Source organism: Aythya marila (genome assembly GCF_965140915.1).
Source record: "Aythya marila genome assembly, chromosome: 8".
Taxonomy (NCBI): Eukaryota; Metazoa; Chordata; class Aves; order Anseriformes; family Anatidae; genus Aythya; species Aythya marila.
This window is the reverse complement of record NC_139049.1, coordinates 20,674,069-20,697,598: the sequence shown is the minus strand read 5'-3', so window position 1 is coordinate 20,697,598 and position 23,530 is coordinate 20,674,069. Positions and strand designations below refer to the sequence as shown.

General features: G+C 35.2%; 1 protein-coding gene across 6 annotated transcripts in view; it reads right to left on the bottom strand.

Annotated features, from left to right (window-relative positions):
• Positions 1 to 6,009: 6,009 nt before the first annotated feature.
• The window catches only part of USP33 (ubiquitin specific peptidase 33), a 37,305-nt gene continuing 19,784 nt past the window's right edge, over positions 6,010 to 23,530 (bottom strand). For 3 of the 6 annotated variants that reach the window (XM_082765988.1, XM_082765987.1, XM_082765986.1), the window contains exons 12-24: positions 22,051 to 22,163; positions 20,280 to 20,452; positions 20,075 to 20,169; positions 19,460 to 19,493; positions 18,568 to 18,613; positions 17,633 to 17,813; positions 16,227 to 16,353; positions 14,114 to 14,283; positions 12,692 to 12,773; positions 11,556 to 11,664; positions 10,635 to 10,737; positions 9,786 to 9,854; positions 6,012 to 7,929 (exon numbers count right to left, since the gene is read on the bottom strand). In XM_082765988.1, the coding sequence (XP_082622114.1) occupies positions 7,772 to 7,929; positions 9,786 to 9,854; positions 10,635 to 10,737; positions 11,556 to 11,664; positions 12,692 to 12,773; positions 14,114 to 14,283; positions 16,227 to 16,353; positions 17,633 to 17,813; positions 18,568 to 18,613; positions 19,460 to 19,493; positions 20,075 to 20,169; positions 20,280 to 20,452; positions 22,051 to 22,163 (1,460 nt within the window). In that variant the 3' untranslated portion in view covers positions 6,012 to 7,771. Of the gene's footprint in view, positions 7,930 to 9,785; positions 9,855 to 10,634; positions 10,738 to 11,555; positions 11,665 to 12,691; positions 12,774 to 14,113; positions 14,284 to 16,226; positions 16,354 to 17,632; positions 17,814 to 18,567; positions 18,614 to 19,459; positions 19,494 to 20,074; positions 20,170 to 20,279; positions 20,453 to 22,050; positions 22,164 to 23,530 lie in introns of all 6 variants that reach the window. The other 3 variants (XM_082765983.1, XM_082765984.1, XM_082765985.1) reach the window with 2 other exon arrangements.

The following is a 23,530-nucleotide window of genomic DNA, read 5'->3' as shown; positions in this document are numbered from 1 at the left end:
CCTGGACAAGAGCAGAGACTCTTCCTGAAGCCAGCTTAGGTTGAATAGTGTCAGCTTCCACAGTACTGCCCAAACCTAATAAACCACCCTGGACTGGATGAGCATTGGCTGAACACAACAGCCAGAAATCTCTGCACTAATTAGTTTGCCAACTCAGTAATTTTGTTTGTGAATAGTTTATAGGTGACTTTTTGGATTTTGTATTTGCAGTTTTTCTGAGAGAAACCACAAGACATTTACATTCTCAAGAATTAAAAAAAAAAAAAAAAAAAAAAAAAGATAGTTATAGAAAATAGCTTAAAGATATAAAAGAGAAGCTTAAGTTTAAGACAATAACATTTTTAAGAGTGTTAAATTCTAACACATTTATTTAAGTATGTATCATAGAATCACTACCTGCTTTCAGCATTAGAAGTCCTGTATTTTGCTGCTCAGCTCTGCCTGCTGTAATCCCTGGAGAGCCCTAAACATTTCTCTCAGTCACGCAGCCATACATAGAAAACAAACATGAGAAAGGCTAGGGTTTCCCTTAATACCAAAAACAACAGAAAAGCATTTTCAATGTTATTACCTGAGGCAAAATGCTTTAGATAAAGTTGCTTTGTGTCCCAAAAAAGTTCTGCCCGAGGAGGTACTCTACTGCCTCATTTAGGTGTACCTTCAGTGGTCAGTTTACATTGGAGACTGTAAAGGTTTTTTCTAGAACTTACTAAAATTAACAATTTTATCAGTTCACTAATATAGTATTAAAAAAAAAAAAAGTATTTCCATTACTTCAAATACATGGTCACATGGTCTAACATCTATTCAAAATAAATCCACATGAGCCATAAATGAGCAATGCTTGGTTTTATGGCGCTTTGTTTTATGGAAACAACTTAAATTACAATTTTTAAGAAAATAGATTTTTAATTTTTATTAAACAGAATGATCTCCAGCCTTGATAATTCACATGCTCTTAAAACTATTTAGGAGTCTTAAGCCCCACACAGACTACTGTGGAGTTCACTGTGATTGTTGAAGGATTTCATGTATGACACTGTAAAATCAAGCTGCCAATCATATAAGTTAAACACATTTAGGGAATTATTAGTTTATTTCCATCTTATGCCCATGTATTTAAAGTAGGGGCAATCTAATCCAAATTGGTCCAGAAAGTTACAGTTAAATAGAACCAGTAGGTATCTTTCCCAATAAAATTCATTTGGCTACATTCAGTGCACGCAACCACTCCTTGCTTATGAGGTACTCCCATTTAAATGGCTGCTTCTCATTTCAGAAGAGGCATCAAAGTTAGATACGAATGTTAGCTACATTTTGGTGCATTATTAAAAAAAAATATTCCAGATTGAAAATCAAAGTCAGTATAAATATTAGAACTCGGAAGTAGACTAGAAATTTTACTGAAAATACTACCCAAATGGATTAATGGCTGAGTGCATTTATTTTGCTACAGCTTAAAATCTCTAAGTAATCTTACTCATGGTACTAACCAGAAGAAGGTGTGTGCTTTTGTTAAAATGAACATGCATTCACAAGATGAGCACATGTTGCATCTCAGTTCATTTGGGTTTGGCATTTTAACAGACACCCACAGACTGGGGAGGGGGGGGGGGGGGGGGGAAACACGGTAGGGAGGATAAAAAGGCAATGTATCACCTTGTATCAGGACATCTTGTCTCAGAGCATACATTCAAAAAACACACACGATAGAACAAAATTAGTCACCTAGAAAATATTAATTTCTGGGCAAAACTTAACAAAATTAAAATGAAAAGGTCTTGGCATTTTCCTTTGAGATAAGAGACAGTTGCTATTTTTCATTCTTGACTGCTGCCTGTTATTTTAAGCTAGGTTTTTGCTTACTTGTGGGAACCAAATGTCTCCTCTTCTCCTCTGCCCTCTTTATTCTCAACAAAGTACTTTAAGATTTACTTTTGTATGTGGTTAATTCCAAAAATGGAACTTACTGAAATTCTTAATATATAATAAATTCTTTGTGAGTTCCAAGTGAGAAGGGAGGAACAGGTCTGGAAAGGATATACGTTTGTTACACATGTTTGGAAGATACCATCTCAACTTCATTTATATTATGTAAACACTTTGGGGATGGGTGACCGCTTTTTTTGCACCTCCCCTGCTACTGAACAAATGACTAGCTTATAAGAAAAATAAGTGATTGAGATTCACTTGCATTGCATAAAGGCATAACAGAACTGCATAACCACCAGCGTATTCCTATTACTCCAACTTCACTTTCTATTGGAGTGATCAACATCCTATTGTATTTTCTTAAATCCACTCATCTACCCATACACAGCACTTTTAACTCTTCAAGCCTGTAATACTGCTAATGATCCATAAAACCTATCAGGCATTAGTGAGCTGCTTCTCACAAATTGACTTTTTTTTTTTTTTTTATTTTTTATCTGCATGCTCAGCTGAAACATTTAGAAGAGAGGAACGGTTTGCGACAAACGTACCAACTTTCTATGAAATACATGACTCAGGTATTGCCAGCAAACATCTGTAATGTTAGATGTATTATAAAAAGGTGACATTTTATCTTACGATATGGCAGTGTTCACAATTTTTTCATGGAGAAAAGCACCTTATCACCTTGTTGAATGGCTGAAAGCTAGACTGATGCTATCAATTAAAACCAAGGCACAAGTTTTAAACAGCAGTATCTATTACAGAACACATGCAAGAAAATAAGTTATGTTTTTCCTCTGATTGTGAAAACAGCCTAATTTTTTTTCCTTACCACGAAGGAATATTTTCTAATACCCCAAAATAAACAAAGTTTGTTTGCAACCAGATAATTTCTGTGAAATAATGTTGAAAGCAATTTGTCCTTTGTGATACTTCAGAAGTCTAGAACTCTTACTTTGCTTCCTGCTACTAATTGTCAGCTCTGGATGGCTTAAGCATAGAGGGAAGCCAGAAAAGCCATCTGTTTGGAAGAATGAAAAAGCCTAGTTGTTTTACTCATTTCCTGGGCAAAATGAAGAGCTGAAAGGTTTTCAGTGAGAAAACTGCTTAGACTGCAATAAGCCAGATGTATATAGGGAATTCAAAAGGAATAAATGGAACAGGATTTTCTTAGTTCAGTGTAAAATGGTTCTGTGATGAATTTGAAGAATCTATTTGCCCCCTTAGATAATTTTAAAGTTTTCCTGTAAATTTTCAAAATCTCACATTTGCTTTTCCAAATGAACTTATATGATGAATATCATTATAAACAAATGCCTATAATACAAACAGGAAAGAAGCTTCTTGGATTTAGTCCTTTTAAGAAATCCTAAAATATCTTGTGTTGCCAAAAGCCAAACAGTTTATGAGTTTTGAATCTGAAAATCAGGTTTCTTACATAATGCATGATCATCACACATCGAATTACACCAGATTGCATAAGAAAAAAATCAGGCCTAGATGGGCATATTTAACTTTTGTTCCACAAATTAAAAATGTTTCATCCACCTAACATACTTTTTAGCCAAGGGTATTTTCAACTCTTTATGCTGATATCCCAGTGCCACTAGGACATACTACTAACTCAACAGCTAGTTATATGAAATTACCCCGCTCTGGGGCTCTCTAATGAAATACAGGATTATACACATTTACAAAAGGCTCTAAATATAAATTCTTCCAGATGTCACTAAGCGTTGCACTCTGCTGAAAGGGCAGACTTCTGTGAGTGTTATCCAAATTAGCCTCCAGATTAGGGACTAACACACTACTACTTGTTGGCTGCAGTTGGCTGACATCTCTACTTTTATAGCTTGGTCAGAAGTTAATTCCTATCAGCCTGGCTCTATCAATAGAACAGTAAGTATTCCCATGTGACTATGCAACTCCCAGACCAAGCTAAACAGACTTGAACTTCCATATAAAATATATAGTATCATTGGGGAAAATTAATTAAATAAAAAACTAAGTAAAGTAGGTTCCATTGATGCAGCTGCATATAATAGGTTTGCAAGTCACAGTACAGTATCTACACAGAGCAGTAAAATTCAAATGCAACATCTCCTTATCATGGTTGGGGACATGTAGCAACAAAGGGTGTGGCTATTTTCTCTTGAATTCAGATTTAGCAGATTTCTTACCAAAGGGATGCTGCCTTACAGCAATTTTTGTCAAATACATACCAGAAGATACCTAAAAAATTGTTTTTGCTACATTCAGGCATCTCAACAGCTGGCAATGATAATACTACTCAAAATATGCAGTTACCAAAATGGATTCTGAGCTTGATTACCTTTCTTCTCTTGACACAATTATTGAACAGTGTATTAAGTCTAGCTTACCCAAACTTTCTGGCCATTACTGATAGGAAGACTGACACCCATTACGGCATTTAGTATCGTTTATCTGATGTGTTTACTCAAGATCACTATTCCAGCGTAGAACTAAAAATAATTACTGTAGTGCCTCCAGCCAAAGGTCAATTAAGGAACAGGAGAAATAGACTGTATGTCATTTTATGTATACATACATATATTGGTATACACACACATCACCATCCCTAGATACTGGACTAATTTGTACTCTATTTGGAAAAACAGTTTTCTGGACTAACAAAAAACGAATTTGCATCACAAGCATCTCCAGAACTTCCTTTGTTTCCTAAAATTCCATTTACAGGAAAGGAAAAGATTGGCTTTTAAGTCAATAAGACATCCCAATGACAAGGGGTAATTTTACACCTAACTTGCTTCGTTAAAAAGGCAGACTACTTGGTTCTGAAATATACTGTGGAAGTGCCTTATTTTGCTACTAATTCAATAGCTTTTTGGTTAACCTTTCTCTGTCCAATCACACTGTTCACTTATATCACACAATATCTGAAGCATTCTTCTGGATCCTGAGGGTTCAAATGAACAATTAAGCTGTACTGCTTGCAAAAAAAAAACTGAAAAAATTAGACAAATTGAACTTACAGCTGGTAAGCTGTACCCTACCTCCCATGCCGTTTTCTCCAGAAAAGAGGGTTAAAGTTCCCAGACTGAACAGCAGGCTTTTAACAGCTCAAATATAGATTCCCAGGCTTCAAACAAGGCCTCCACTGAATTTTCCCTTTCTTGAAATGACAGCTTCCCTGGCACCCAGACACATTGCCATGTTTTCTCAACTGGAAACAAATGGACAAAGAATCTAAAAAGTCTGGTGAAAGGCTTATGGAAAAAAATCATTTCCATAGCCCCTTCCCAAGATGCATTCTTTCTCTGCTGTGAACCGGACCTCTCTTCACAGTAAAGATTTCTCCTTTAAACACTGCAGTGTTGCCTGCCTGCCAGTATACACAAGCGATCCATCTGGAGTTCTCCCACACTGTCTTATTTTAAAAGGCTACTTCCATTTCGGTGACATAAAATCCCTTGTAAAGTTCTGAAAGAGCTAAAAACAAGCAAGTCATCTCTTTGGAACTGTCTCAAACACAAACACATTTCATCTTGCAAACTGGGGGATTTCCTTTTTTTTTTTTTGTTAGCATGACAGTTGTAGTGTGAAGATGCCTGTCACAGAGGTGACACAGGCATTTCACAGCTCTGCTAGTTTGAAGTACTCGTTATTGCTTTATGCATATCACAATTTAAGATTATGTTGGACTACAGATTCCCAGGCATCCAGTGGAAAAACTTCTACCGAACTGCTAGAAGACTGATTTCTAGGTTCCAATGGCTACCTAAACCCAGCACAAGTCACCATTGCTAAAGCTAAGGCAAATAGTCCTATTCGTCTAGGAAAAAACATTCACTACCATCTAGCAATATTTTCACACTCAAAGTCTCGCATCTTCCATCAGCATTCTTTTAAGTGAAAGCACTTTTAGGTATTCTGAGTCTTGTTGCTTTTCTCTGATGTAATCTCTCCTCAACTTGCAGTTAGTACCCAACAACATCCAAAACTGGGATGTACAATCTCACCATCAAATACAGGACCAAGCAGAGCAGAGTAATTACCTCCTGTGCCTCACATCTGATGCTTTTGTTACTATTACCCAGAATATATTTTGGTTTGGTATCACTGGATTTTAACTCTTTGCCTGATCTGCTGTAATAGCCAGAATACATTGCACAGAACTGCTTCGCTCCTCTGAGAAGCCAATGTCCCCAACATTCAATCCTTTATTCTCTTACAAGTTCTAAGGCAGTCTCTTCCACTATCCTGATTACTAAACAAAAAATTGGCTGGCCAATTGATACCTGTGATACAGTTCAAGTTTGAAAAATGTTTTCCTCATGCGCTTCCATGCTAGGCTTTGCACTGCTGTTCATTTTTCCTCCTCAAACAGGACACACAACTCAGCTGAGATCTGTTTTTAGTTCTAGCTCTTCTCAGGTAGGCTGAGGAAACTACTGGGATTTCACACCTGTTCGGACAGAACTGGTAACTCCTACACAGCGTATTAGTAACATGGTCAAGTACTTTAGGTTATAGGACGTTGTCTAGGACTCTTATAGGTGGCTTTTTCACCACAATGGCTTTAAGTACAAGTTTGATTTTATACTAGCTATGACATTATCCGGAAGAATGTTACATCAGTGTTTCTCACTTTGGAACTATAAGCGTCAACACCATTGCCTAAACAGAAAGTAGTCAGGAAATACATAGGTGTAGGAGCAGTATCACAGCATTACTTGAAAAGTTTCTGTATTGATAGAATAAATGAAAAACATGAAAAAAAGCTTTCCCCACACACTCCTTCCAGAGTTTCAGGTTTTGTTTTCTTTTTTTTTTTCTTTTCTTTTCTTTTTTTTTTTTTATTGATCCAGCCTTGAATAATGCTGCTTTTTGGTAACAACATCAGGCAAAAAAGAGCAAGTGCCATTCTGCATTCCAATCTGACTCATTTAGTAAAGTTTTGCAATATATACATTTTATCCAGCTTCTGACATTATAGGTCATCATGCCAATGAAAAATTACCAATACAATAAAATCCTTCAAAAGCAACTGTGAATGTAATTCAAGAGACCAGACAATTTAATTTCTGAAATTTATATCACTCATGTCCATAATCATTTTACATTTCACACTTCATGCTCTCAAACATTACCCTAGAGAAGACTAAATCTTTTTGTCACAGACACTATTAATTCTAGCCAGGTTTATAGAGTTACAGAAGCCTAACGATGCAAAATTAAGCAGGTAATAAGTTATGACATTTGCTGACTAAAACAATATTCGATCTATGCTAATGTTTGATCCATTCAAATACGGTAAGTATTTGGATGTTATATACTACTCATTTTATATACTTACAGTGCAAAATAAGTGAGAATTTTTTTCCTGAGCATTTAGGAAATTAAAATCCTTTATCATTGATTGCAATCCATTTAAAATATACTCCCTTTATACTTAAGCTTGTCAAGACTGTACAATTAAGACAGGCAGAAGTTTGTAGGTATCAGAAGCCCAATCAGGAAACAGTAGGGTTATGTAACATCTCTAAAATTTTGTTCCCATTTTTCAAGTCTAAAGACATAACATGATTTTGACTTAAACTTAAGAGTCCAGAAATAACAGTGTTTTCCATTTACCAAACACTCCAAAATGTACAAAACTACATGCCTTCCAAAACAGAGAAACAGTCTTCATTTAAACAAATCATAATACATTTCAACTTACTATTCTGTAGTTAATGTAATGCCCAGTGAGCTGTGCCTCCAACAGACATAAGAGAATAAAACTTTTAGGAATGTATATGGGGCATTTTGTAAGGAAGCTGGATTCCTTACAAATTCATCTTTTCCTCAGTAGCTACAGTCCATGAGTTTCTAATTCAATCTTCTCCTCTGTCTGCAAGATATCAGGTTCTACCGGAGGAACAGGTGGTCTGAGAATAATTTCTGGACCTCCACCATAGATTGACTGAAGAAAATTCCATGTTTCTTCAGATATCTGTCCAGAATCTGCACCTGGAAACATTTTTAAAAAAATTAATTTTTTCCACGATTCTTTGGAACCCATAACAAATACAAGAAGAAAGAAGAATACAATTCAAATTTAACACCCTAATCTAATTTGCATTTTTTCCTTGTGCCAGCTACCAAACCTAATTACATGGTTTGTGTTAACTTTATACCTCTTCATTACTAAAACTACCTGCTCCCAAAACTATCCAATACTTAACGTATCAAGCACAAAATACATAGTTTCTCTAATAAATACCTAATCTGATATTTATCCACCAAGCTAACAACTGGTGGGTCTTGGTAGCTGTGAGGCTGCTTGCTAGTATGCAAGGATTCATGTTAACAGGACATGCAGTCTCATCAATTACAGCGTAAAGTTCAAAGACTCAAGATTCTTGTGTGAAATAAATTAGTATTGACAGTAAAGAATGGAAGTTTGCAAGCCACAGTGGAATTCTCAGAACCACAGACAGAAACCACTGTTAAGGCACTCACAGCCCTGCTAATGCTCCATGTATGTGGCAGCATGATGAGTCAGCCTGATTTCTTGTTTATTGACTGAAGTCTTTGCCTTTTTTCCCCCCCATTCCTCTGGCTAGAGGTCTCTCTTCTGTCTCAGCTCAGCATCCAACAATCATTTCTGGTTCTCCATAACATTATAGAGCAGCAAGGGGCAAGGGAACATCAACATATCGCCCCTCCGGGTTTTAACAGAGGGAACCTGTCCAACACAGTCGAAGTGCATTCTTTGCACTAACCTAGCTGCAATTAACTCTTAACTTCTACCCAAGTTCTGATTTGAATCAATACAGCTGAAGTTACAAGGTATCAACTGCCTATTTTACTATCAGTTACTGACTCTAAGCTGATTTTTTTTTTTGTATTTGTTGCTAAACAACAGTCAGATACTTAAAGCCTTGCGTTTTATTTCTGTGTTAAGAGCTTAAATCATTAAAATGTACTGCAAAACTCATAGGAGCAAGATTTCATTGCTTTTTAAATATGCTCTTGACATTTTGCAATTGGTGAAATTCATGCTGGGTCTAGAGGCCGCCAGTAGGTCCACTGTATGCTGAGGCATTAAGTTAAATTGACTTTTTTATTTTTTTCCTCAATCTTGACACTGCAATTTTTAGTTTTTCTTTTTTAAGCTGAGCTAAAATGTATATGAATATATGTATATGAAATGTGTATTATGCTTTCATAGGAAGTCTAAAGTCCTCATATTAGATTTTTTTTCTCTCTGTACCTACAAGTTTCAAATAGATGACATTAACCATTTGACTTAAGAGCAATAAAAAAAAAACCTATCTTGATATATCAGAGAAATTTTTGCAATACTCATTGGTAAATAACTCAGAAAAATGAGCAACAGCATTTATTTACTGTGATTTATTCCTTCTATAAGAAATGGCTCTCAATTCAAATTAGATTTCAGGATTCAAGTAACTACATAGAGATACGTGACAGTCTAAAAGCCAAAAACCAAGCACCTCCAATTCACACCGAGAAAAGAGAACTCAAACAAAACCAATGATACAAAACCAAAGCACACTTCAGCCATTTTAAAGTTACTCTGTATTGTCTTCTACACTCTCACCTGCACTTAGACTAGCCTATTATAGGTATTATTTAAGAACAAAATGGTCTCCCCAAAAATGGGCCTTGGAGTAACTGTCACTTCCTCAACTGCAACCCAAATTTACTTTTAAGATTTTTCTAAAATAGAGCAGAATACAGATTCATTAGGTATTGCCATTGTACCATAACAGTTAGAAATAAGAATACATAATGAATTTACTGAACTTCAACAAATACATCATAAGGTTCCCAAAACTGCAGCAGTATCAGACACCTACCTTGTTTTAGCACAGCATTTCCACATTTTGTTATTGCAATCTTAGCATTATCAATAGGACCAGGGGGATCTAGTGTGATAAAAAGAATGATTAAAATTGGGAGAGGTGAAATAAAAGGCAGGTTGGAGTTTCCATTTTCAAATGGAAGGAGAAACAGCTAGTTTGTCTACTGCTTGTTCTTTCTTCTCTGCTTAACAGTATGTAATAAGTTGTTAAAAGCTAATCAGAATTGTAATTAAGATGAATTTTTCAAAGCATTCATGATTACAGTAAGTCTTCAAGTAACACAAAAAACATAAATTAATCCTAATTTTTACCCCTAGCAAAACTGTCCTAAAGCAGGCTCTGATGAGATTGTAGAATATTTTATCAATGTTTTCACTTCTAATCTTTAGAGGCTCTAACAGAATGTTAAAGTTGTATTATTACAGTTTTTATTCTGTTATCTATGAGTTTATGCTGTGACAGCAAGACCTGCTTTCTGCAGAGAGTACAGCATTATCTTTCAGTTTGTACTGCAAAAATCTAGGTATCCTCCCTCATACCTACATATAATTTTCCCTCTGCTGCCAACAGCAAGCATTCCTGCCACCCCTTGCAGCAAACATATAGTGCTTTTCCCACACTTATCCCATTACCTGTTCCTGTGAATTACTAAGAAGGTCTGATTATGTTTTGTAATTCGATTCCTAGATACATATGCAAGCTATCAAACATGTCTTCAATACTTTATAGGCTTTTGTTGCATTCTTTATCTGTTCTTCCTGCATGCTTCTACTGAAGTAGAAGTTTACTCAAATATTACCACTATGTGGAAAAAAAATTTTTTTGAAATAAAGCACAACTTACCACTGTCTTTCCCTTTTACAAATCCTTCCCATTCTCTGAACCATTGCATACTGATGCAGTAAAAAGTTGATGGAGATTCTTCTTCTTGGAATGCTCTATAAAGCTAGAAAGAAGAAGAATCCTTGTTTTTTTGGCCTTTTTTTTTTTTTCCTTTTGTTTAAACTACTACCTTCTTTTAGCCACTCTATTATGGCTAAATACTCTATGTCACATAGTACTACACTACTACAAAACATTTTGAACTACTGGCCATCATAACAGTAGATCCTTAGTGAATTCCTGAGGTGAGGTTTTGATGTAGTGGTAGCATTCATACTAAAAAGAGATTACTTATTCTTTACTCAAGAATGGTTTTTCTCCTGGAAACAGCAATGAGACGTAGAATAGACTGGTTCTTCTTACGTACAAATGCTTATCCATCAAACCTTACCGGATAATTACTCTAATGGCTGAACTTTCAAGTGGTAGGAGAAATATGAAAACTTATTTGTATTGATCTAGGCCTATTTATATAAAAAAAATATATGTATTTTTCCATCTCTCTCTTCAAATATCTAATTCAAATTTTAGGAAATTAATATTTTGTTCTTTTTCAGAGACTAAGGGCATTCTGCTTGCACAGAACAGATCACTGGAAGTGTATTAAGAACAACTGCTTCTATGGCTGCAGTCAGTTTCCATGCAATTAAGAAACACATTAAATATCTTCTCAAAGTACATTTCTATACGAAGAATTATATGGGATATCACAAGAACATTGTTGTTGCCAGCAAAAAAGGGATTTTGTATAGATATACACTTGCTTAATAAAGTCACTTAAATACAGAAATCACCCATTCACTTTTGGTAATCCCTTATGCTGAGCCATGAACACCTGGGTATGTTGAAAAGCAGAATGAATAAGAATTGTTTACTTTTTACCCGTATAAACATCTCCAATTCATTCTTCCTTCTTTTTTCAAGTCTTTCAGACTCTATTTGGCAGGTATGACAAACATATAGATGGTTAACAGCTGGTCCTCCTCCATACCTGTGGTGACAGCAAAAATAAACAAACAAATCAAATAAACACAACATTAACCTTGTGGAAAACACTATGTAAAAAGGATCACACACCTGTAGACATCAAAAGTGTCAGCTTCTTATAATATCTATTTCAAGTCTGATACATGCCAATCACACTGATCTATAAATGCCATCATTCATTTTCCTAGTACTATTTTGTACTTTATCCTACGATAATCAAATTCTGACTAACTGAAGTGGAACTATGCTAGAAATTGTATTGTTCCTATTTCTCCTACTTGTGGCCATTGAAACTTAAACAAGCCTTTACCTTTAGCACCTCGATGGCCAGAAATTAACACCTAAAAATGCTTAATGCAGGTGTGACACAGAGTCTGTAAGCAAAGGTTTTCTGCAGCTTTTTGTTACACATCTTTTAAGAATTCCTTGTTTGTAAGCAAGCACTTACATGTGACCTACACAGAAAGTAGGGAGTAGTAATCTGGAACATTTATATCTAAGTTATTTTGAAGCAATAGTGGCAGCTGAGGCTATGGATTCAAAGCCAACATAAAAGAAAAGCTGCCTCTAGCCAACAGAGAACAGGAAGCCGATACAGAGAGCTCTTTCAAAATAACTCTTGCAAAGAGTACTTTTTCTGACCTACTTTGTATTATTTTGCACATACCATACATGTTTATTAGTTTAATACTCAATCATTATCTCAGTACCATACTACTATACCTAGGCTTCTAGAATTACTTTGCACAAGCAAATTAAACAATTTGGCAGTTTGCCATCCCTTCACTTAGCTTTGAGCCCACAGTACATGTATTTTAATGAGCCACTAATCCTAGAAGCCTGATTTTGGTGCCTGGAACATATCTGCTCTCAAACTTAGATTGCAGCACTGAAGATGACACTTCGAATTTAAACTATGAGCACACAAGTTTTTATGAGCCACTAACTGAAGAACCCTTATCTTGCTGCTTGGCATGTATTTACCCTCAAACTATATCACTGGGTATTTTCAGTTACAACATAAAACATACCTGCTATACAGATTATCCCATATATTTTGAGGTAGCATGACAACTAGGTCCTCTATGAAGTTAGCTTTGTGGGGAGGAACACCTGCGGAAGCAACAAAAGGAACAGACTTTTTCTTAAAATAGAGTTTCAAAAAAAAAAAAAATTTTGGGATAGACTGTGTTAGAGGTTTCTAAATCAATCCCCCTGTTCAAAGAATTTAAAAACACATGAAGCAAGATTTATCATACTGAAATACATTACTGTATTCAAAGAGAACACCCTAATTTTATTTTTTTTAATGGGGCTGAAAAGTTTATTAAAGAAGCAGAAGCAAACTATAAGAGAGATTAAATAGCTGGAATCCTTTTAAAATAGTGATTGCAAAATGTTTCCTAAGATACACAATTAAAAATGGTAAAGACCGGTGATAGGAATTACAAAACTGTCTACGCAAAATCTGTTTATTTGCAGTAGACCTTTTTTAATTACTTTGAAAAGCATGAATGGTAGACAGGAGTGAAAATTCAATGGAGGAAGAAATAGAGGTGCTTGCAGAATTAGAAGTGTTGAGTTGAAGTGTATTGTAAGCAGTTGTGTCTTATGCAGGGATTCTTTTCAATGGGGAAAGATTTAGTAGCTGCAACACTTGTACAACAAGAGTCATCTGCTGTAGCCATGCAGAAGGAAAAACACAGCGAAAAGTGCTCCCACATACATATTATACAAATGGCTACAGGGGCACAGTATCCCTACATTAAATGTTCAGTTCAGCAGCAGGTGCAACACCTAAGTGCTAATCTAATGCAGATGAATTTTATATTAGTAATCAGGTATAAGAACACCACACAGTGATTCACTGGAATGTTGCCATACAGATATGTGCATTTCTACAAAACAGATTTTACTTGAATATTCTTTTTAGTTTTATTAGCACTTAGCACAAAGGAAAAATTTTTATGCTCTTATGCAAAATATACAGAATGACTACTCTATTTATCACACTATGTTCTGGACACTCTCCAACAGACCAATTTCTTGTTCCACATCTTCCAAACCTTCTTGCTGCTTCTAGCACATATCTGAGAAAAATATTGGCATACCTAAGCATTAAGGATGATGATGATAAAATAACAGGATTTTTAAAAATGGGAAGATAACTGTTTAACAAACAAGCAGATGTAGCAAACTGTTCCTCTTTAAGGAATCAATAAAGCTTACACATAAAAGTGCACAGAGGAAAAAATAGGAGGACTAATAATTAGGTATAGTTTCCAACTAGTTGGCTACTAAAATAATGAAAATTTACCTAGACATTAAGGATAAGTAGCTATAATATTAAATTACTAAGCTACTTAATTTACTTAATTAAAACAAGTATAAAATCCTGAGTAACTACAGGTTGATAAGCAAATTATTTTTAAATGATACTGTTACAGTCTCACCTCCATGCATACAAAGGAAGTCATTATTTGAAATTGGTCCTGGCTCCGCAAAAGTCTTGAATTTATTTAACCACTGTCTCGAAACATAGAATTGGAGAAGACTTGGTTCCATCATATTCAGTAGGCCTGATATTCTCCGTCTCTCCCTCTGAGCTTCTTCACTACTCTTCCTATTAGAGAAATAATAATCATAAACAGAGATATATGCTTTTGTACAATGCAGATAATTCACTTTGCAAAAGAGAACTAGATTTTCAAGTAAAATGGGCCCACACTAGTTAACTTAACATGTGAAAAGTCTCACACTTTTCAGAAACAGCTAGAGCCATCATCTAAACACGTGGCAAAGAACCAGCAGTTTCACCTCACAGAATTATGTGCTGCAACAGTCAGTATTTAGTACAGAGCATAAAGGGCTCTAGACTTCCTGCCAAGTCTATTCTTGTCCTTTTTTCTGACAAAGCTACAGCACAGGTGTAATCACGCTTAGAAGAAAACACTTGTCTGCTTATTTCAACAACTAAAAGACCCTAACAGTTCCCATTCACCTTGCCATCCTGAGAAAACGAATTGTTGGACTACAACAGAGAAAGTACACTATGATCCAGGGGAGTATCCTAATGCAGGAGAAGGAGATAAGGCTCTGTCCATCTGCCCATTTTCTCTATGATTTTTTGAGCTAAAGCTTCCCAAGCTGTCCTCCTGGACAGATGTTCCTTATGCAGCTTCAGAATTAAGGTTGAACAATAGATTCTGTAATTCCCCTATTTTTCTTGCTGAAACTGTTACTGTTGTCTAAATGGAAGTCCCTCTGTTCTCTTTATTTAGATCGGATAGAATCTCTCTTCTCCAAAGGCAGGTTTGAACCATTTGTCCATTCATCCCGTCCTCCAATGCCCTGACATGAAACTTGACTCAGCATCTCACAGCAGCAGCTAGGCTACCTCAGTTAATATTTGGAGTCAACAGTGACTCAAATACCTGGTAGAAAACCTTTAGGTAAACCTAATGGCTATAGCAAAGACTGCTTACAATATAACAAAACAATAAAAGAGAAGGAAAACCAAATGCTCTGAACCAGTTTAAAATAAGTTACATTTTAAAATTCAAATCAAAATTATTTAACAAAAAGGTAAAATTCTGAAAATGAAATTCGTGCAGGTAAATTCATTTTCCAGCTGTAATTCAAAAAATGCATAAGTATCTCCACCAACCTTTTTAGGAAACTGCTAAAAGAACATCAGTGTTTGGTAGTGTTTTGTGGGTATATTCTTGTTTAAAATCAAACTTAACGAACACTGTTCTTTCATTAATACGTTTGCCCACAATCAAGTACAGTGTTCTTACACTACAGCATGACTTCCACATTCCTTTTAAAAATGTACCGAGTCAGACTCGCAAGCTTAGCTCAAGTGGTGACAAATATAAGTGATCCTAATGAAAGCTAAAAAATCATCAAAATACATCCTATTTCTCATGCAACCCTGACATGAGCTATTTTGAAGTCAACAACTTTTAGTGGAAACTTGATGTTGATACCAGAAACTCAGAATTTGAAAATTGAGTCAAGCTGCTTTTATTAACTCAAGTACAAAAATTCCTTAGACTGAAGATGATAATAACATGACTTCTTGACTTTCATTTTGACTTTCAGGAGAATACCAGCCTATAAATTCCCTGAAATTAAATTACAACACAGTGAAACTCCTGTTGTTCCACATCCCATCTGCTAAAGAGTTTCCACAATTCCCTTTAGAGCTTTAACAATTAGAGTCTGTATACAAAATCTCCCCTTGTGCAGAATTCTTTTCCTCTAATTGAAAACTAGGCAACTGTTAGAACTGGTAGTGCATTACCTCAAGTTCTCTTGTTAGTCATCTTACTGCTTTTTACTTATGCAGGTTTAGTTTTCATTTCAAGTTCCATATATGTTTTAGCAGTGACAAAGCAAGCGGTAAGGACTTAACTGAAGAACTAAGTCTCTCTCCAAAATAGGCTTTTGTGGTTGGTCAAATTCTTCCCCCAGAGCAGCTAATTTCTGAAAGCTGAATGAAACTGCCCAATTGCTTAAAAGGTGACTAATATTTGTATCATTATACTTGTAATTTCTTACCTGTAGAAGAGAACATAGGCTTCTGCATTTTGTACTGTGGATTCTGATACTTCTGTGACACTCTGGTCATCAAATTCATACCACAAATTATTTAAATTGTTTCGACAATAAGCTATATAATGTCCACCTGGAGTGTTAGAACAAAGTTATTTAAAAGCATGCAAAAGTGCTCATTTTACTACTTTTTCACATATGGCAGAGTAAGTCCAAAAAGCAAATATTTTAAGTGGGAGAAACATTAATTTGTTAGCAAGACAGGACATGGATATTAACTTCTCTCAAATTCACAATCAGCCTTTTTTCTTCCTGCATTTCTAACAGCCAGTGGAAAGTCAGACACCATTTTCAGCATATTCAAGCAGCTCTTAAACTCTTGAATTCTTCAAGCCACTTGTGTAACACATTCATGAACCACAAAATTCAAATCAGAAACAGGCTATCTGAACTGTTTGCAGAAATCAGTTTCTCTGATGAATTCAAGTTTCAAATTTTTTTTTGGTAGAAATTAGCACAGATATTTAACAGCTACATGATATCAAGACAATACTCTGTTTTGAATACTATTCATAATATATTTTAAAATACTACTACTTTTAAATACATACATAAGTGACAACAATTGAATAATCAAATAACAACTAAATTCATTAACAGAAGTATCATTCACCAAGCATGAAATGGAAAATGAAACAGCATCCAGGAAAAAATGGTGGCAAAGCAACTTTATCTAAACAATGTCTACCTCTAGTCTGGAGAATAGAAGCAGTTATGTGACTTAAAAAATAAACTATGAAGTTTCAGGCTTCTGGCTTCAAACTTTTCTTTCTCCTAGTTTCTAAATCTTACAAATGCTGAAAACACTGGAGCAGAAACAAACCCAACAGATAGCACTAAGAAGTTTATTCAGCTAGTCATCACTATCCATTCCCTATTGTGGGATTAACTGGTAGTGATCATTCGGGCAAATGTCTTTACAGAAAGATTACTAATATTTTCATGGTGCTCTGTGAATTCTTTCCAAGAAAAATAAAGATATAAAAAGCATCAAAACTCTAGACAAACAATAGTTATGCATAAGCTAACTAGTTACATGCTGAGATGTAACATTATTTGTACATTTACAAGTCTCATTTTCAGTAGTGCACATAGTATGTACTTACTATTCCAGAATCTTTTTTTCCCCCTCCATGTACAATTTTATTTAGGAGCACCATACAATTTCAAAGATGTGTAATTGCTAAGAGCAAGCCATCTTATTGTTTATATAGTAGAAGTCACAGAATTTAACTTCCATGTTAAAATTAACCACTCATCTATTTACTCTTCAGTACATCAATATTATTTTTAAACAGAAGTGCTGATGTGAATATTAACTGCAAATGCAAAGCAATTAACCGCATACTTACTGCTGGCAGTTCCATGATGGCAGATGACAGATAGGAGATCGTAAGTCACTATTTGAGCTGGACTGTCCTTTGCAAGGAAAGGCTGAAGATCAAGGCCTTCCAATGGAAAGGACACATGGGTCCCAATTTTTGTGGAAAACATAAGTTCGTGTCTAAATCTTTTCAGATGAATGCACAGTATCTGTAAGAAGGATCAACATAATTGTTCAAGAAGAAATATATATATGTTACTATTTGATATTTAATAATTATACTATACTATGCCATCTTCTGTCACCTCAAAAGGATCACTTTTCCCTACGGCCTGAGGAAAGCAATCACAAGCTCTGTGTTGCACAGATATTTTTTTTTTTTATTTTTTTTCAAATCAATTGAGGCTCAAGGAGTTTCAAACGAATTTGTGATTATTTTTTTTTTTGTGTGATCAAAGACTTACTTTACTGACAGTATAAAAGGACAGTCCTGAACTGTTACTAAAACTGACGCAGCAATGAGACATACCTTTTCTTTTTCTTAATGAGCATAGTGCACCACCTTGTCACAAGGGACATTAATTCTTCCTGGTTATTGCAGCCATCAACTCATGTTTTGAAGTATAAAATTGGATTACTTTTAAAATGTAAAGTTACAAGCATAATTTATTGGAAAGATTTCCAGTCTGGCTGTGCTATTTAGTTTTGATTTACAGCATAATTAAGTTCTACAGGATGACAATAACAAGAGGAAAAAAAATTCTTCTAACTTTACATTTTATGAACCAGGTTCGCTTTCTACAAGATGAACAGTCAAATATTGCTCACATTCTTAAAACAAATGCCAATATAGGCTTTCAAAATGTAACATTATAAACACAGCTTACTACATGCAACTCTTAAGCCTTACCACATTCCTAATCATGCAGAAAAAGTGCTTTTAAGTGCATGTAGTAACAGTACCTCAGGAAATTTTTGCACTTTGCAGAATTTCACTCCATTTCTTAACCTAAGCAAAGAAAGGAATAATCCACAATTAGTTCTGAAAAGGTTTCAATTTATTGTGCTATGGAAGTCTACACTGAATAACAGAAGTCTAAATTGAATTTAAGTAAACACAAAATAAGTGAAGATACTAAGTGAACATTACTTAACACAAAATTAACTAGACATGGAACAGCCAAAATGATACACACAATAATGCTTCGTAAGAAAAAAATCTGTACTGCTGAAAAATTCAAAGCGGCAATTACAGACAAACAATTTCCAGCTAAGAGTTTCTCTTAGCATAAAGAACTTTAAACTGACTATTCAGCAAAAGGAAAAGGAAAAAAAAATGAAACCAGCTAAGTTTATTTTTAAGAAGTTATACACAGCAGATGCCAGCAATATAGCAAAGAATAATGCTCCTTCTCCATACAGGGCTTTGAGCAGTCTTCAGACTATTTGTGTTTCTTGGTTCTTTAGTATTTAACACACATGCATGCTTGTGTAAATCTATATAGATTTAGTTCTCCACACACTGAAGTGACCTACTGCATCTCAATGCTAGGTTGACCGTAATAGACAGATAAAAGCTTTTATTTTACCATTCAATCAAAAGAACAAAACACTCCAGAATTTTAAGGAACATGAAAAAGTATGTATCAGATTTGTTTTGCAATATGGTACAGTGAATCGGTGCTTCCTGGCTCCTGCATCTTCATAATACTGAATTTCTGGCAGCTGCAGCACAAGTTGGTATAAATAGATTAAAAGTACTGTGAAGTATCCAAAGGAAATAAATGTCTCTTGACTAACAGAAACATTAAAGGACTCGAAACAAGATAAAACAAACAGATAAAAGCTAGCTTACTTTTTACACCTTCCACAGCTGTACATGTTGTCACCTGCAAATATTGAGAGAAAAAAAGAGCCATTATTCTCTAAATCCAAATGATTATCCTTCAAGCTGAAACAACTGGATACATAAAAGTTTCAGGAGAATTTGTCTTTACGTTGCATTTAATGCTTATCTGCAGTAAGAGTATTGGCATAGCAATTAAATTGAGAAGTTCTTTATAATTAAAAGCATGAAACTAAGAAGCACAGAATAGTCTGAAGAGATGATGCGACAGAATTTAAAAGCAAAATAATTTACCATGTCAAAATTTAGGTTTTGAGAATGGCTATTAAACAGTAATTTTTGAAAATTGTGTAAACCTTTAGTTGATACCATTTTGTTACACCAAATTAAGATTCACTTGATATTTCTAAAATCAGCTTTCACAGGCAATTCTGGGCAAAACATTCAGTTGAACAAGAAGCTTACCTTTTTGAAATGAATGATCCCATAAGAGCAAGGAATGACTGTATTATAGGCTAAAAGGTGGCTTCCACTTAATTGCAAAGAATAAAAAGCAAAGAATATGCTAATATTTTTATCATAATAGGAGAAAAAAGCAGCATGTTCATGTAATTAACCTCTTACCCTTGAGCTCATCTCTGGCGAAAAAGGCAGCAAGACAATCTTGTAAGGTTACAACTGGACCCCAAAACCAGCTAGGAACACATGAGACAACAAACCTGAAACATCATTGACAGAAAAGAAAGAAAACCAACAAATGTTCTGCCAGAAGAGCAGAAACTGGAATTTCAAAATAAATAAGTAATAAAACAAGGTAAGTATCATTTACCTTTTGAAATATTCCATAAAAAAAGCTATCCATCCCTGGGGGGCATATGCTTCTCCACATGACCCTGCCTTGACTAGAGATGTCTGATGACTTGCAGAATGGAGTTTAGCAAGATCTTCCTTACCTGGGATTGGTAAGGACAGATCCTGAAAGGTCTCCAGGGTTACAGACAACTGAAGGAGAAAACAAATGGGGAAAAAAAAGTTAAGCATAAAGAGAAACAGTGATTTAATTATGTAAATGTTACTAAGTCATTGTACAGTCACTGATCACACTAGGTAGCAAGTAAATGACAAGTTCGTTAAAAAATAGGAAGAAAAATAACATTTCAGAGTGAAATTGCACAGTTATAACTGTAACTTTTATTTTTTTTTCCCAGCAATTCTTATTCTTCCTAAAAATAAATTTTAAAAAAGCCCTAATATTTTGTCTCAGGCTTCTATTATTCAAGCAAGTGAGTTTCAGAAAGCTTCAGCTCATTGTTTAGACAGTATTTTATTTTGACATTAACTTGACCTGGTGTAACTAGACCTCCTGCAGAAGAGACACAGATGTGCATTTTCTTTCCCCGATTTTGGATTTAGCGATCACATAGTCACAGAGTTAAAATACCAAGAAAGCGTTAAAAATATATGCAGTTCATGTCGAATTTGCTCACCAGATCACCCCAGAGTCTTGGTATTATTAGAACTAAAACAAGGGAAGCTGTAAGGACATTCAGTTACACCAGAGTGAGGTTTAAACCAAATGTTCATAGAATCATCAGGTATCTCGAGTTAGATGGGAACCACAATAGCAACTCAGTTTACATGGACCACCCCAAAAAAATGAAACCACATTTCTGAGAGCACTGTCCAAATGCTTCTTAAGCTCTGTCAGGCTTAGAGCTGTGACCACTGCCCACCGCACTGAGGAGCCTGGTTCTAGTGCCCAGGAAACTTGTCTCAGTGCACAGGTTTGGATACCCAATATTTGGTACTACTGCTTTGAAACTAAAGTGGTCTACTCTACATATACATACATACATACATATATATACACACACACACGTATATGTGTATAGAAGTTGTTGTTTCCTTGCTTTTTCATGTTAACATATATATATATATGTTAACATTATATAATATGTATGTATATATATATATATATATATATATATGTAGAGTAGACCACTACTAATATATAAATATTTTTTTTTCTGCTCTTCCAAATAATTTTATGAGCCAATGTTCTTATAATATACATCTTGCAGTAGAAGACAACTTCAGAAAGCAGTAAGCGATTTAGATCACTTGTAAATATCTTTTTGTGGATTTTGTCAGACATCAATTTTCTTAAGCTCAATCTACCAGATGGGACAGTTAAAGCAATATGATTGGACTACTGTCTTTTACTTTTCTACGTAACATTTTGTACTTGTGAACTTACCACAATAGCAGGTATGCATTAAGATATAGAGAACATTCCAGAAACTAATCAACCTAAATTAAGTTGCTCAAATTTCTTCCTCCATCCTTGTTGTAAACCAATTCTCAAAGTATTATTTTTAGCTCTGAGGAAGTTTCCAGCTCAGTGAAAGAATGTTAGACTAAACACAAGGTGCTGGTAGTAGAAGCCAATAGGATTTAAGAAAATAAGAATGGAACAGCCTTCCCTTCTGACAAAGTCTGCCTAAAGAGAATAAAATTACTATAAAACGACTATGTCTATAAAGCTATAGCTATTTGTACTGGAAAAAAATTAAAGAATAGAACTTCCCCTCCTTACTTACCCTATCACAAGTCAAACACTGTACTGAGCTTATTATAGTCCCATCGAATATATCAGAGATAACACTCCTGTACTTCTTGCGCTTCTTCCTTTTTGGTGATGACACAGTTGAAACTGTAAGAGGACAGACATACAACGCTGAAATTAATGTAAGATACAGTGGATTCTGCTTTCCTTTGACTTTGAATAATACAATTAGAGATAACATAGTTAGGAGTAGATTATGGGCCAGGGCCCCATTTCTGTTTACTAAATATTTATTATTATTCACAGGAACAGATTACTGCTTCTACCAGGCAATCCTTGTAAATTACTCAAGCGCTAAGAATCATAAAATGGTTTGGACTGAAAGGAACGTCAAACACCATCTTGTTTCAACCCTCCTGCCATGGTTGCTCATAGCCCATTCCAACCTGGCCTTCAACACCTCCAGGGATAGGGCATCCACAACTTCTCTGGGCAACCTGCTCCAGTGCCTCACCACCTTCATAGTAAAATGGCTTCTCCATTACTCACATAGCCAGTTCTACTGCATACATGTAGAACCTCAATACAGAATTTCCCTCAATACTCAATTCCTTTCTGCAACTTGCATCCATTTCCATTTGCTGCACAGCCTCAAGAGCAGTCTGTCTCTACCTTCTCTACAACCACCCTATTAAATGCCAATGACAACAGCAGCTCCACTTTAGCCTTTCCTTCTCCAGGATGAACAAACCCCGAGCTCTCGGCCTTCCGCATCAAAGCCTTCCTCCACTTAGTATCACCCAGAACCTAGGGAAACCAAAACTGGAGACAATGCTATAGAGGCAGTCTCATAACTGCTGAACAAATGGACCATGGAGATGATGGGAATCGATTCAAATCCACCAAATTATGATCATTCAACATCAATGCTAAAACATTAAAAGGATAAAAGAGAACACTTTCAGTATTTATCCTGGACAGTTGGTTGAATGAAAGAGGATCACACTATTGAAGTTGTTGTTTGCTTGCTTTTTAATGTTAACCTTAAAAAATGTTTCAGAACTTTTATTAAAATGCTCTACTGTTAGATGAATAAAGCCAAAAATTCATATGCTGTGCCTTGTGTTCTAGAGCTGCACTAATGCTGCCAAAACAAATACGCTACGCTACAGAAACAGTAGCAACTGGAAAGCAACATGTACAAGTATGTGTACATATGGATCCTTAAGTCTTAGAAAAAGGTTGAACTAATGAAACTTCTGAAGAACCACTGCATCTTCTCTGAAAAGTATTAGTTTTTATTTCCTTCTGCGGATATTGACATCTCCTATACTTTGCTCTCTCCAAACCACTGCAATTGATAAACTTGTCTAGAAGCATTATTATTCCATCATCCCAAAGCAGAGACAATTATCATTAGTGTTTCCAAATAAAGAAACTATCAAAATTTTACAGAAGTAAAAGGAGTCTTATTATATGTCAAGCTTATATAACGCTTCCTCTCTCCACTACGG